At 50.5% G+C, this 14,524-nt stretch overlaps 1 protein-coding gene and 1 long non-coding RNA gene across 4 annotated transcripts; one reads left to right on the forward strand and one right to left on the reverse strand.

Moving 5' to 3' along the window:
- Positions 1–1,030: 1,030 nt before the first annotated feature.
- Positions 1,031–6,702, forward strand: Iscu (iron-sulfur cluster assembly enzyme). Of its 3 annotated transcripts, none has more exons than XM_048450216.3 (5): positions 1,031–1,189; positions 2,526–2,639; positions 3,292–3,402; positions 4,920–4,998; positions 6,189–6,702. In XM_048450216.3, the coding sequence occupies exons 1-5, from the start codon at positions 1,076–1,078 to the stop codon at positions 6,200–6,202; spliced, it is 432 nt and encodes a 143-aa protein (XP_048306173.1). In that variant the 5' UTR covers positions 1,031–1,075; the 3' UTR covers positions 6,203–6,702. The 3 variants fall into 3 exon arrangements, with proteins under 3 accessions (XP_048306173.1, XP_087759835.1, XP_048306164.1); XM_087903709.1 differs by lacking the exon at positions 6,189–6,702 and adding an exon at positions 5,792–6,107; XM_048450207.3 differs by having other exon boundaries at positions 1,032–1,189; positions 6,230–6,702.
- A 3,764-nt stretch (positions 6,703–10,466) lies between these two features.
- Positions 10,467–12,997, reverse strand: LOC125410554 (uncharacterized). The gene is made up of 3 exons (XR_007235105.3): positions 12,778–12,997; positions 11,452–11,570; positions 10,467–10,580 (listed from the first exon to the last, which is right to left on the reverse strand). It is a non-coding gene; the product is annotated as an uncharacterized LOC125410554 (long non-coding RNA).
- Positions 12,998–14,524: the final 1,527 nt, after the last annotated feature.

The raw sequence follows: 14,524 nt of genomic DNA on the forward strand, positions 1-14,524 counted from the left end.
AAACCCGTAAAATATCCACCGCAGAGACTCTCTTTATATTTCTCTAGAAGTTAATGTCAGGGGAAAAGGCTCATTATCTTAACGTATGTTCCGTTACAACCTTAGACAGTTGTTGGGTCTTTGAACCGGAAGTGGCGGCCATAGCGGAAGTCGTGAGAACGTGGTGTCTGTAGTAAGGTCGAGACGCCATCTTAAGAAGGTCAAAGTCATTCTTGGGACCTAAGCGCCTGCAATGCTCTATCGGCTCTAGTGCGTACTTGTTTCCCAGGAGCCGAGCCGCAGGTGCGATCGAATGCATCACTAAGAAAATTCCCGAAAAATAAAGCTTCCTCTCCTGTCGCATGCACACTATACTACACTCCCCTTTTTGTAAAGTCTAGTACATAGGAGGTGTTAATCCCGGGCATTTTGTGACTTTGGGGGTTCATAGTCAATATTATTAATAAGCTACAATAAGTACTGTTTAGGAATGCCGTACACTGCCATAAAACTGAATATTTTATACATGGGTATGTATGTCCATGTATATATCCGTGCCTCGGAATGTGTGTGTGTATCTTGACATATACATGCCTCGAAGCATGGTGTTTGTTTCCTTCTTATAATTCTCGTTCTTGAGTAGAAAATCATTATTATTTGGCCGACTGCCTTTGTCCTTCACTAGCAAGGTTATCATCGTGTCCGCTTCCCTCGGGACCCCCAAGATTCTGTAGTGACACCTAGTGTACACTCAATATGTATTTGCTCCACAGATGAAAGGGATGTATTTGAATTAGTAAAGAGAACCCGTTTCCTGAACCACACAGCCAGAACATGAAGAACAGGAACTTATGCAAGTTCGAATCCCAAGTACGCCTCAGTCCGAGCGCCCTTGAGCGCCCCTGCGACACCTGAGCAACTCCAACACCCATTGTAGCAGCCAGACAAACTCGCCCGCCGCTTCAGACCTTCCCGCTCTGCGGGCCGCCACGCCCTAGGGGCGTGGCCAGAAGATCGGCGAGGGCGGGGCCTCGGTGACGTCGGCGTACGCCCTTCTTTGACGTTGCCGAGGTCAACGCTGGTGCAAGCCGGCAACATGGCGGCGGCTGGAGTCGGCCGTCTGAGGAGGGCGGTTTCCGCGCTGCTGCTCCGGAGCCCGCGCCTGCCCGCCCGAGAGCTGTCAGCCCCAGCTCGGCTCTATCACAAGAAGGTATGGGAAGGCGAGGGGGTGCGCGAACCGTCGAGGGGACGCCCGGGCCGACGCCAGCCTAGTACCCCTGGGAGAAGCGGTCGGCTCCCCAGCCTCTCCCTGGCCTGCTTACACCCGGTGAACAGTGGCCCAGAAACAGCCACCGAGGATCCCGCGGCAAACTCAGCCCCGCCGCGGCCTTCACTCGGAGTGTCCCATCTCTGACAGCCCGGAAAGGAGGGTCCTGGTGTGTCAGCCAGGGAACAGCACGCACGCGTGCCTGAACTCACTGTTCCCTCCCGCCCCACAGCGTCCTCACCAGGCCTCTGGCCTTGCCAGTTGGCCCTGACAAGTCACTGGCCTCTCCTCGCCTCGCTTCGCCTCGCCTCGCCTGTCCCTACAGACCTAAAAGCGCTTTTCGTTAGTCTCTGTGTGTGTGGAGCGCTCGGGCCCACAAATGCAAACCTATTACGTTGCTATTCTAAGGGGCTGATGGCCTCCAGGCGAGCCAAGCACCTAACCAACATAAAACTTTGGTTCTCGGTGACTTGTGTGTGTATTTTCAGGGAGCACCAAGTATAGAAGGGTAGGTAGTTTGTGGGCCCCGACCTTCTAAGGACGTAAAGGTTCCTTGACTTGAAACTTACTCGGAAAAACAAAAGACTACCGCAGCTGGTCGAGACATCCAAAGTACCAATTGGATGATACGTTGTGGGGCCTTAGAGCTTAGATTCAAAGTCTACAGATTAGGTTGCCTCCTGCTAACTAGCCAGAAAGGAAGTTCGAGGTTATTAAATCCTAATACGTCCCCGACTTTAATCTCTGTTTGTTCTGTTCTTGCTTGGGTGCCTTTGCCAAGGCCTTCAACCCCCGTGGGAAGGGTGTTTTGTTGACATTATTTGGGCGGACTGACAGCTTTATGGCAGCAGGGGGCGCTCCTGTACCAGGGTGGCGCTGTGTTTTTGTTTACAGCCACAAATGACCAATCCCCGATCTTGGCTCTTCCATAACAGTCTCTTTAAAACTTAATGAAGAAATTTTATATTTGGGGCCGTTTTTATTCCCGGAGTTTTAAAATACATAATTCTCTTAAGACGGTGTGGGTTTTTTTTTTGGTAAAAACGCCAGTGGTGCTTGAGCCCAAATCTGGTATCAGTGTGTAAGTCACATGATCAGTTGTGGTTGAATTCTCTATGAAGTTTTTTGCCACTATCTCAGACAGTATCTCCAAGATGAAGGTCGTTGGGAAGGAGATGAAAAGAGTTCAGGTGGCACTTTGTCCCACCTCTGTCCTTTCAGATTGCTGGCCAAAGGGAGACAGTAACGCCGAGGTGAATTCTGCTAATCTGTGTTTCAGGTTGTGGACCATTACGAGAATCCTAGGAATGTGGGGTCCCTTGACAAAACTTCTAAAAATGTCGGAACAGGATTGGTGGGTGCTCCTGCATGTGGTGACGTCATGAAATTGCAGGTACTGGCTGGATGCAAAGGAACATCATTTGCTCACAGAACCTTTTGTTTTATCTGATCCTGTGAGATGGGATGAATGGCTGTCTTGGATGGTGAGAGTAGAGACTTGTCTTGTTCTGAAAGAGATCACTTCGTTTTCCTCTTCTGCATCAGCGTAGACCCTGCTTTCAGGGAGTGGAAGGCTTGGTGAAGGTTACTGAGCAAATGAGGATTCTACAGGAACTAGCACTCCCCAGTGAGAAAGGGAATGTGTTAAGCCGGAAGCCATAGCTTCAACTGCAGTCTCCGTGATGGCCAGTAGGATGGAGCCACTGATCAGTCAGTGTCCAAGAGAAAGGTATTAATGGAGACCTTGTTTGCAGACTCTCCTGGTGCCTAGGGCTGATAATGGCAGCAGCTGTGAACAGACTTGTGCAAACGGATTCATGTACAGCAGGCTAGGGTGGGGTGAGAGGTATCATTTTCCTGCTCCTCTCTGTCAGCTGGGTCTGTGTGGGCCCCAGGTTTCACTGTCGGTGACTGAGCTCTTTGAAATAAAACATAGTAATTGATGCCATAGCATCTGGTGTGCACAGCAACCCAGGGCTCGTGCTGAACACCCACTGTGGGCCAGAGGTTCCAAGGTCACCTCTTAGCTCCTGTTTCTTTTCTAGATTCAGGTGGATGAAAAGGGGAAGATTGTGGACGCCAGATTTAAAACATTCGGTTGCGGCTCCGCCATCGCCTCCAGCTCCCTAGCCACGGAGTTAATAAAGGGGAAGACGGTAAGAGTACTCACAGAGTGTATGGGATTGCTGGACCTCAGCACTCAGAAGGGTCTCCAGTGTAGACTTAGGCCAGCCTAGTCTACATAATGAGGCCTGTCTCAAAATAACTATAGAATTAAATCAGAATTCCCTGTGACCTTGACTCTGGAAGAATCCAGTCATGAGTCACAAAGCAAAAAGCAGGAAGATGAAGACAGCGAGTTCAATGCCAGCATGGGCCATGCAACAAGACCTTGCTTTTTTTTAAAAAAAAAAAAGTGCTTGATTTCTTGAAGCCATTTTTCTAAAGTTTAATACTGGTTACATTCCTCACATTGGGAGTTGTGGACTATTTTGTTGATTGAGGCTTTGTGTTAATTACTGCTATTTGGTTATCAGCTAAATAAAAGAGGGTCATCACCAGTCTTTCCACCAGAGCAGAGCTGAAAAGAAACCACCGAGGGTTTTCCCTAATGTCCTTAAGATTTTCTGAGACTTGCTATGTGATAGTTCCTGTTTATTTCGTCCCGTCTCCTGCTTCAAGTAGGATTCCAGAAAGGCACGTTCAAATTGGTAGAAGTCACTTGTGTTGAAGGGGGTTTAGGAATCAAAGTCACAAGGGCAAGAACCAAGGAAGCAGACCAAAGGCAAACAATGGTCCATGCGATTGGCCAGGAGCCTCTGAAGGGATCTGGAAAGGACTGTGAAGTCTTTGCGTCCTTTTCTCTCCAGCACTCTCCTTAGCAGCTAAGCTGAGGCTGCTGAGAACCAGCTGCATCAAAACCATTGCACTAGCTGGGTATGGTGGTGCATGGCCCAGCCTGGAATCCCAGCTCATAGGAGGAAGAGGCAGGACTGGGGTGGGAAGATTTAAAGATCACCCTGCCCTGCGCGAGATCCCATTTTAAAGTCAGGTACTCATCCTCTGCACCCTCCCAGACCCCACCCAGTTCAGGAAGCCGGTGCTTCTGTTGTCAGCCAGCTCACCAGCAGAGCCTCACACCAGCTGCTCTGCAGGGTTCAGGCATTCTGTCTGTAGAACTCCTGGAGGCCAGGGAAGCCTAGGCCGGCTTATTCTGGAAGAAAATGGCACAAAGGAAGTTGGTTAACAACTAGCCTGGGGGGCGGGGAGCAGAAGTGAGACTGCACACAGGCCCCCAGAGCTATGACAGAAAGTAGGTAGTCTCTTTCTCTAATCTTAGGTCTGCCTGGGAGAGACTGGCTTTCCTTAACGTACAGGCCATGCTTCACGGCCTCCTATCACCCCTCAGAGCTTTCATCCTCGAACAAAAGCCACACAAGCAGCCTAGGCAACGCCTGCCTTCAGTAGGCAGGGCATCTCTTTCTTGTTTACCCAACCATGCAGTGCGTGGAGGGTGGAGCCTGCTGGAGACCCCTTGGTACACAGTGGCAGTCTTGTACTTCCTTGTTTTGAAGTCCTAAGCAGGCGTTACCCCTGACATCCTTCCCTTTCCCTTTTCACTGCCGACCCTCGGCAAGATTCACTAAAACTCTGTGCTTTCCCTGTTCCTCAGGTGGAGGAGGCCCTGACCATCAAAAACACAGACATCGCCAAGGAGCTCTGCCTTCCACCCGTGAAACTGCACTGCTCCAGTGAGTCTGTCTCGATTGCCAGACACCTAAGACTCCCTGTTAGGACCCCACCCTGCGGCCCCAGAGAACGGCTGCCATAGTAACCTTTAGGAAGTTGAAGTTTGCTCTCACAGCCCAGACCTCTAGGAAGTCAGGCTTAGAGACACCCAGAAACACCCAGCCGGACAGCATTGCTCCCCTCAGAGATGAAGAATTGAGACTTGGGGAGAGGCGGTTGCTGTTCCCACCACACCATGGCGGATAGGCTGAGCAAGAGATAGCTTTCTCCACCACCCTGTTCACTGTGCATTTCCTCAGGTGAGGCCATTGTACATCGCCTGCTGCACCAACTGCCCTATGAGAGGCCATGCGCCTCAGAACCTGCAGTCAGATCTGATGCCCTCCATCCTCTTAGGTGTCCCAGAAAGCAGGATTTACAGACTGAGTTATAGCTCACATGCATCACAGGCTAGGCTGATCACTCCAACACCATCTCAGGGTGCCCTTTGAGTGGTACACCTCCTGAGATCATACTCATTCCACTTGAGCTTATACACAGTTTGGCAGTTCTGGGAAAGCCTTGGTCTTCAACCTTCCAGGTGCTCCTCTCTGTGGGTTGTTAGCTTTCTGCCCCTTCCAACTCCCAGCTTCTACTTCCCTGTAGCCTGACTCTCAATACAAGCCTTCCAGTGCAGGACTGCAGGAGGGGGTGTACAGGCCACGCTTTCAGAGTTCTTGGCTTAAGACAGCTCAGCCAGCACCTGTGACCTCCAGTCCACACTCTGGGACCTAATCTTTGTTGTGTCCTTGCCAGGTGACAGGAGCCTTCTGGAGATCCCCTCACTATCCCAGCCAGGAAGGCGTGACCATCCCAGTCTGTGTGTGCCCAGCTAGGACACTCTTGGGCCTTCCCAGATCTTGTACCCTCTGGCTTAAAAATATTATTTTCTTAAGACCACCTCCCAGACCAGGGAGACGGCCCAGGCTAAAGATTTGTCACCAAGCCTAAGTTAGAGCCCTAAACCCACATAGTGGAGGAGAAAACCTCCTTCCCCGAGTTGTCCTCTGACCTCCACGTATGCATGACACACGCACCTGCTCACTTCCATGTACAAACACATGCGTAGATACTCTAAATGCTTATTTATAAAAATATGTAAATAAAGATGTATGTATATAAGTATATAAAATAATAAAGACCACCTCTCCAGTGTCTAGAAATTGAAGCTATCTACCCTTCCATGCCTTCCAGTGCTGGCGGAAGATGCCATCAAGGCCGCCCTAGCTGATTACAAAGTGAAACAAGGATCTAAGAAGGAAGAGCCAGGGAAGCAGTGAGCCCTGGAGAAGCCCCAGCTGATCACAGCAGCTGCTTCCCACCACCCTTGCACCAAGCCAGAGAAGCTGTGAGAAACAGGCACTCTGCACCATCTGCATTGTGGCTCTAATGCAGGCAAATACACTATTGATTACGCCTAATCCTGCACTCCTTCCAGCTCACTTGCGCCCTTAGTTAACGTCTGTTCTGATTTATGTTGTGGCCGGGGAGCTGAAATCGGCACTGAAGTCGTAAGCTTTGTCAGCCTCCGGAGAGTGACAGCAAGTTTTCCCTAACCCTGTGTGGGGAGACGCCAGCAGAATGCCTTGTTCTAGTTATTTGATAGAGTTTATTACTGTATGTTTAACAGATCTGCATATATATTATAATAAAAGAATGTAAGATGATGGTTTTCTTCAGTGAGCCTGTCTCTCGTCTCTCGCCCCCAAGTGCTGTCCGAAGCCCCTTGTGTTCTCCAAGGCCAGGCTGAGATGGAGGACAGCACACCAGACAGTAGTAGGCACTTGGTGCTTTTGAAAGGGCATAGAGGATGTCTGTGCTTTTCACTGCGCTTTGGGAAGTGTGGTCGAGTCACAGTGGCTTCGAGAGTCCCTGCAGTAATACCTCTGGTCTGTGAAAGTCAGAAATTAACCCAAGAAGCTGGCTGAGGTGTTGCCTAACCCTGTGGGCCTAGCAGAACAGCCTCAGGGTGAGCTTAAACTATTGCCCAGGCTCTGGCTTCATCTGGTAGACAGTTCTGCTAGCCGTTCAGCAGCCTCACAGGCTTTGTGTGGTGACCAGAGTGAAGAAACTGCCAGTGAGCGTGCCCGTCTCATGCTTCACAGAAGAGTGAGTCCTTGTACTGCACTGGCCCTCAGTTTGAGGGCAGCCTGGGCTACTTAGACCACGTCTCCAAACATCAGGCAGGGATAACAGCCACTCCTGCTTTGAGCTCAGTGTACAGCGCTTTGAGAGGCCCTGATTCTAGCGAAGACGCTGGAACACAGAAGTACCACAGGGAACTTCAAAAGCAAACTTTTTCTGATGGTGGCTTTGCTGTGCAGGCGTATGTGGGCTGACTCTTAAATCATCTTTATTTTAAAATACTCTGGATTCTGGTGAAGGGCCCAGAACTTCAAAGGCCACTCGCTCCACAGTCTGGAGGAGACCACAGGCCAGAGTCCATCGGAATCTCAAATTAGACCCTGGGTGGGGCCGTGTCAAATTGTCCTGCAGGGTGTGTCATGCTGTGCCATTCAGTCCCCTGCTTGTGGCAGTGGCACAGTGCCACACCTCCATTTGTGACTTTAAAATGAGGCACTTCTGTCCCAGCTAACATCTGAATTCACACATCAAAAGTTGCCGCCAGCCCAACATAACCCTGGGAATGTGAGCGGGTGCAACCCCAACATGTCCAATTTCTAGAACTTGCCGTAAGTCTACCCCTCTGCAGGCAGATTGACTTTGAGTCCCATGTACCACCCTTCCCCTCACTGAGCCTAAGTAAGAGGTTTGTCACAGTCTCCATGTGCATCTCTGAACCCTGGAGTAACCCACATGCAATGTCTGCTATTTGGAGGGTTTGGGCTTGGGTTTTTTTTTGTGGGGGGGGTTGTTTGTTTGTTGGTTTTGCCTCAAAATCCTCCTGTCTCAGCCTCCCAAGTGTGTGATTATTTACAGGCATGAACCACATGGATGGATCACATAATTGGTTTTGAAAATCAAGGTGAGACCTCTTCATTTTTCCCCTCTTCCTGGCAACCTGCAGGGAGCTGTAGTATGAAACATGCCATCCTCAGCAGGCCCTGGATGAGTTCTTACCCTGTCTGTCCTGGCAGGTAGCCGTGGCGCTGGGGACATCAGAGGCTTCACCTGGAACACCCACACAAAGCCCTAGCCTTCCCTTACTGTGACTCTGTCATTCAGGGGATTACCTTTGTATGGCTGACGACACTTCAGCCCTTTTGTACACCAGGCACTGGAACTAGGAGCTCAGTATAGAAAAATCTGAAGTGCTAGGAACTGAAAAGACAAAGAAAAAAGTGAAGTTAGGGGTCTGAGGTCAAGACCCCTCCAGCCAAGAGTCAGCAGAGAAAGTGTAATGGTGTAAGTACAATGCTGCAGGTCCCCGAGTGACGGCAGTGGACAGCCAGCCATGAACCCACGCTGCAGGTCCCTGAGCGGGCAGCAGGTCCCAAGACACGGCAGGCCATGAAGGCAGCGGGGCCCAGGCAGGAAGCCACGTGGCAGGTAAGAGACCGAGACAGATAGGCACGCCATGCAGAGTGAAGTTGGATATTTATTTAGTGGGTTATGGAAGGAAAGGGTAAAAGGAAGAAGAGCAGAGAGAGAGAGGCAGAGACAGAGCGGGGAAGGGAGAGAGAGCTGGAAAGGAAGGGACTCAGACTCGCCTCTCCGGACAGATGGGTATGGTGTGTGTTGGTGTGGGTGTGTGTGTTTGTGGCTTGTCTCTTAAAGGGACAGCAGGGCAGACCATTACAGAAAGACCTTATCTGTTACTGTAGTTTCCATGAACACTGGCATCATCATTCTTGCTGCTATTCACAGGAATGCTATTACCATGGCAACCATTACACGGACTGCTCTTTTATAATAAGATAATATCAAGGTTTCCAGCCTCAGTGTTGTTAACCTGGAACTACACAGTGCTTCTGAGCACTCCAAAGTACTCTACAGTGCTCCAGGACATTACATGGCACTCTACAGTGCTCCAGAATCCTACACAGCACTCTACAGTGCTCCAGGGTACTACACAGCACTACATGGCACTCTACAGTGCTCCAGGGCACTACACAGCACTCTATAGTGCTCCAGAATCCTACACAGTACTCTACAGTGCTTCAGGGCACTACACAGCACTCTACAGTGCTCCAGAATCCAACACAGCACTTTACAGTGCTCCAGAATCCTACACGGTACTCTACAGTGCTCCAGGACACTACACGGCACTCTATAGTGCTCCAGAATCCAACACGGCACTCTACAGTGCTCCAGGGCACTACATGGCACTGCACGGTACTCCTCACTGCACAGTACTTCACAGATCTTCCTGGTGATATCCATGCAGCAGTAAACCAGTAACTCCTGTCACGTGATTTGACAGCCAAATTTGCTCCACCACGATTTTCCTGCTGAACACCGCCCCTCACCACCGCCCCTCACCTCCGCCCCTCACCACCTCCCAGATGTCTTTGGAAGGTCATCTTTGTCACCTCTACCCCGGCCTCACTTCACAGACACCTAACTCCCAAGAGTCCCTGAGGGGAGGAGAACCGTCAATACTCTGGAGCTGATGGCGCAGAGCGATTTCTGGACCCTCCCATGCTCCCCCATGGCCTTAGGCTAATGGGTCACAGGAAGCCCTGGTGAAGAAAGGGGCTGGACCACATTCTGCCCAGCACATCATGCTCTCAAGTCTGCCACCTACAGCCTGAAAGCAGAACCATGTGACTTTAGGAACAACTTTGGAAGGAATTCTAAGGCCTGTGTTCTGATCCTAACTATGCCATGATCTGTCTACAACAAAAATGTAGCCATATGCTTAACCTCACTGAGCCTCTTGTCCCTCACTGGGATACTGGGACAATACTGTCTCCCAAGCTACAAGACTGTTGTGAGAGTTAATTTCCACTTAAACAGAAAATTCCACAACACCTGGCATCTAGCAAGTGCCAGTATCAGGCACCGCCGCCGCCAGCACAGCCGTCAGCACCCCAACACCTGGTATTCTAATGCTGGACAGTGGATTTGTTCCCTCAAAACCTCCAAAGCAACTGTCCCCGGAGAGAGCGTGGCATGGCGATCAAGGTTAGATAGTTGTGCAAATGTGAGCCTAGGCCAAGAAGAACATGACCTTTAAAAAGGGGTCTCTCCCATGCTCAAAGGATAGGCCAGGTGAGGCCAGCATGGCTATCTACATTCCTGGAAAGAGCCACATCAGAAACTGAACCCGCAGGAACCTAGATTGTGGGCTTTCCTACCTCCAGGGCTATGAGAAAATAAGGTTCAGTTGTGAAAGCCACATCGTTTGTGTTACTTCATTATGGCAAACCAAATACTACCACTACCATCATCATCATCACCACCCACATCATCAACTGTCTTAGTTGGGGTTTCTATTGCTGTGATAAACACCGCGACCAAAAGCAACTTGAGAAGGAAAAAGTTTATTTCAGCTTGCACTTCCAAGTCACATCTGTCACTGAGGGGAGTCAGGGCAGGAACTCGAGGCAGGAACCTGGAGGCAGGAACCTGGAGACAGGAACTGAAGCAGAGACCATGAATGAGTGCTGCGTACTGTCTTGCGCACAATGACTTGCTCAGTCTGATTTCTCTCTCTTTTTCCTGGAACTCGGTATGCATAGTCATGCATATCTCATAGTCATCCTCATAGTCCTTGAGCCCACTAGTCTGAAACTAACAACACAGGGACTTATCAGTCATTATGAAAGCTTGGCTTGTTCCTAATGAGTTTTTGTTTGTTTGTTTGCTTTGTTGTTTTTGTTTTTGTTTTTCAAGACAGGGTTTCTCTGTAGCTTTGGAATTCACTCTGTAGAACAGGCTAGCCTTGAACTCACAGAGACCCACCTGACTCTGCCTCAGCACTCTGTCAGAGTGCTGGGATTAAAGATGTGCGCTACCACACCTGGCTATCAATCTGCTTTCAACTAGGACCACCAGCCCAGAGATGGCACCACCCACCATGGACTGGTCCTTCCCATATTAATCACCAATTAAGAAAATGCCCACAGGCTTGCCTACAGACCACATTTTTGTTGTTGTTTTGGTTTGGTTTGGTTTTGCATTTTTGAGAAAGGGTAGCACATGTAGCCCTGGCTATCCTGAAACTTGCTATGTAGATCAGGCTGGCCTCAAATTCACAGAGATCCCTCTGCCTCTCCGCCTCTGCCTCCTGAGTGCTGGGATTAAGGTGTGGGCCATCACACCCCACGGGCCAATTTTACGGAGACATTTTCTCTACTGTGGTTCCTTCTTCTCAGATAACCCCAACTTGTGTAAAGTTGGCAAAACAAACAAAAGCTAACCATGACAATCACCATCATTGCCACTATCACCACAATCATCAACTCCACCATCGTCACCTTAGCCTTCTACCAATATCAATACAATCTCACCTTAATCATCACCATTACCCCACTATGATCAATGCCACCATTATTACAGAGAGCTGATTTTCCAATGGATGCCATGAGCAGGGTGTTCACTTGAGAGTATTCCCGGGCTCTGCCCATACCTGTAAAAGTGGGGCAAGGATTCAGAATTGGGAAGAGAGGAGAGATAAGCAGGTGTTGCCAAAGCAGGGCCTCAGTCCCCATGATGGGGCACTTTAGGCCTGATGTTCCTCCATGTTGTCCCACATCAGGACCTATGCTCCTTCACACTCTTGGGCTCAGGACTCCTTTTCCCAGAGAGAGTTCTAGTTTGCGCTCAGAGGCGATAAGACACTGATGACTAAGCCACTGGAATCCCAGGCATCCTCAGAGCTTGCTGTCTATGGGCAAAGGGCTTGGTGAGGGCAGCCCACCCTGCCCCGCTGGCCCTTCAGCTCTAGGGTTCTGCTCTCTTTCCCACAACAGAAGGGTCCCCAGAGAATGTTCCCCATAGGGGACCACTCATCCACTTCAACCTCCAAAGGCTCCAGACAGCACAGCACAGCTTCCTGGAAGGTTTGACTTGGACAGCTCTGGGCTCTGGGTCTCTTTCCAAGCATCCCCAGTCTCCAGGGGAGCCAAGTGGAGGACAGAGTGCTGGTGTGGCTATCTGTGTGTGTGTGTGTGTGTGTGTGTGTGTGTGTAATAGAGAGAGAGAGAGACAGACAGAGACAGAGACAGCTAGAGAGAGAGACAGAGAGAGATAGAAAGAGAGAGAGAGAGAGAGAGAGAGAGAGAGATAGGTTAACTAAGCTAAGGGTCCCCGGGACAGAGTTGAGTCTGTGCTATGTGTGACCCACCAAAGCTTCATTCGCTCAGTTCCTTTGGAAGCCACTAGAATAGTTTGCAATACTGCGAGGTCACGTGGAAAGTGCCCCGCACAAAGTCTTGTGAGTCACGTGGAAAGTGCCCCCGCACAAAGTATGCCACAGGCGCTTATTAACTCCTCATTCCTCCAAGGGTGGTTCCTTACCACACTGCAAGGAAGGACTCAGGAGCTGTGCACTTCATCCTTTCATGAAACAACTCCTCCTCCCTCTCTCTCTCTCACACACAGCTTGCTGGGGACATTCAGCATGCCTCACCCAGTTCATTCGTACCTCAGGATCTTTGTACCTGCTGTCCTCAGTTCAGGAACCATCTTTCCAAGAGCGCCCCAAGGTGGCTGCCCTTTCAAATGGGTCTCATCTAAGTGCCACCTTCCAGACCGGCTCCCAGTAGCCATAGTTAAGGTGACACAGGCCTGGTCACTCTCAAGAGATCACCTCAGAGGCATCACCCTTGGCTCACCTTCCTCCAGCAAGGGCCCTGGAAAGCCAGGAGGCAGAGATTGTCCCGTCCTCCCAGGCAACTTTCTCTGCTTGCTTGCAGTGGATGAGGTAACTGGATCCCATGAACCATATTTCTTTCCAGCTCAAACAAAAAGACTCCACAGACTTGGAAAAGTCCTCATTTTAGCCAATAACCAGTACAGGCCAGATCATGATTCATCCACCCTCTCTGTCCAGACAGCCCCTCCTCCCCTCACCCCAACCTCAGAAGCACTCCCCAACCCCTCCAGCCTCAGGGGTGGGTTAGCAGGGCATCAAGATCTCCCCTCCCCCGCCTGTCTGCCACTGGCATTTTTACCCAGCCTCAGGATGTCTCTGTCTGGAACAACTCGGGGGAAGTCGGGTCCCCCAGGGATCCCACCAGCCGGAAACAGCAGCAGAAGTGTGCTGGAGAAAGCGCTGAGTCAGCAGCAGTGCAGGGGATGCTGTCCCAGGGACGGCTCTGCCTGCCTGAGGCACAGCTCCCAGCCCTGCAGGGTCAGCACTTCGGGGAGACACCAGGCTAGACAGCAGGAGGAGAGTAGGTGCTCACAGAGCCAGCTCATTCAGCTTGCCAGGGACAGGTCCACCCAGCCTCGCTCAGTGAAGGGAAACTTAGTGTTCCAATCTAGGCTGGAAAGCATTTGCTAGACCTCAGTGGCTGGCCTGGCTTCTTTCATGTCAACTTGACACAAGCTGGAGTCACAGGAAAGGAGGGAGCCTCAACTGGCTCCCTCATAAGATCCAGCTGTAGGGCATTTTCTTAGTTAGTGATTGACGGGGAGGGCCCAGCCCACGGTGGGTGAAGTCATCCCTGAACTGGTGGTCCTGGGTTCTATAAAAAAAAAAAAAAAGCAGGCTGAGAAATCCATGGGGAGCAAGCCAGTAAGCAGCATCCCTCCATGGCCACTGCATCAGCTCCTGCGGCTCCTGCCCTGCTTGAGTTCCTGCCCTCACTGCTTCTGATGACGAAGGGAACTGTGAGTGAAATAAACCCTTTCCTCCCCGAGTGGCTTTGGTCGTGGTGTCTCATCACGGGAATAGTGATCTTAACTAGACAGTGGTCATCAGTGACACAAAATCTTAGTAATCCGGGGTTAGAGAGATGGCTCAGGGGTTAAGAGCACTGACTGCTCTTCCAGAGGACCCAGGTTCAGTTCTCAGCACCCAAAGGCAGTTCATAGTTGTCTGCAACTCCAGTTCCAGAGGACCTGAAAACAACAATGCACATAAAATAAATATTTTTTAAAAAAGAATCTTAGCAATGTAAAACTAGAAAGGGGTTTCCTTACCTTTGAAAAAGCCATTTGCTAAGAGAGACAGCATACGTCTTGCCATTACCAAAATATTAACAGGTTCTCAGGAACAGCAGACTCAAAGACTACACTCAGCATTGCCTCTGTGAAGGCTGTCATGGCCCTTCCCTCTGCCTGTCATCCACCAACTGCACAAACAATCGGAGCGCCAACATCAACTCTACCATCATTCATTCTACCACACCATCACCTGTACCCCTACTGTCTCCTCCTCCACCACCACTGCCATCATCCCTCTCTGCTGTCATCTCCTTTCTATCACATCCACCATCACCTCCCCCATCATCATCTCCCCATCATCATCTCCCTCATCCCCCATCATCACCTCCCCCACCATCACCTCCCCCATCATCACCTCCGCCACCATCACCTCCCCATCATCACATCCCCATCATCACATCCCCATTATCA

This window comes from Myodes glareolus, chromosome 2 (genome assembly GCF_982192425.1).
Source record: "Myodes glareolus chromosome 2, mMyoGla1.1, whole genome shotgun sequence".
In the NCBI taxonomy this organism is placed as follows: domain Eukaryota; kingdom Metazoa; phylum Chordata; class Mammalia; order Rodentia; family Cricetidae; genus Myodes; species Myodes glareolus.

Excerpts from the sequence above, each read along its gene's own strand:
- Iscu (XM_048450207.3), top strand. The coding sequence starts at position 1,076 with ATGGCGGCGGCTGGAGTCGGCCGTCTGAGGAGGGCGGTTTCCGCGCTG. Across the intron at positions 2,640-3,291 it reads GTGACGTCATGAAATTGCAG|ATTCAGGTGGATGAAAAGGG; the intron begins GTACTGGCTGGA and ends TTTCTTTTCTAG. Across the intron at positions 3,403-4,919 it reads AGTTAATAAAGGGGAAGACG|GTGGAGGAGGCCCTGACCAT; the intron begins GTAAGAGTACTC and ends CCTGTTCCTCAG.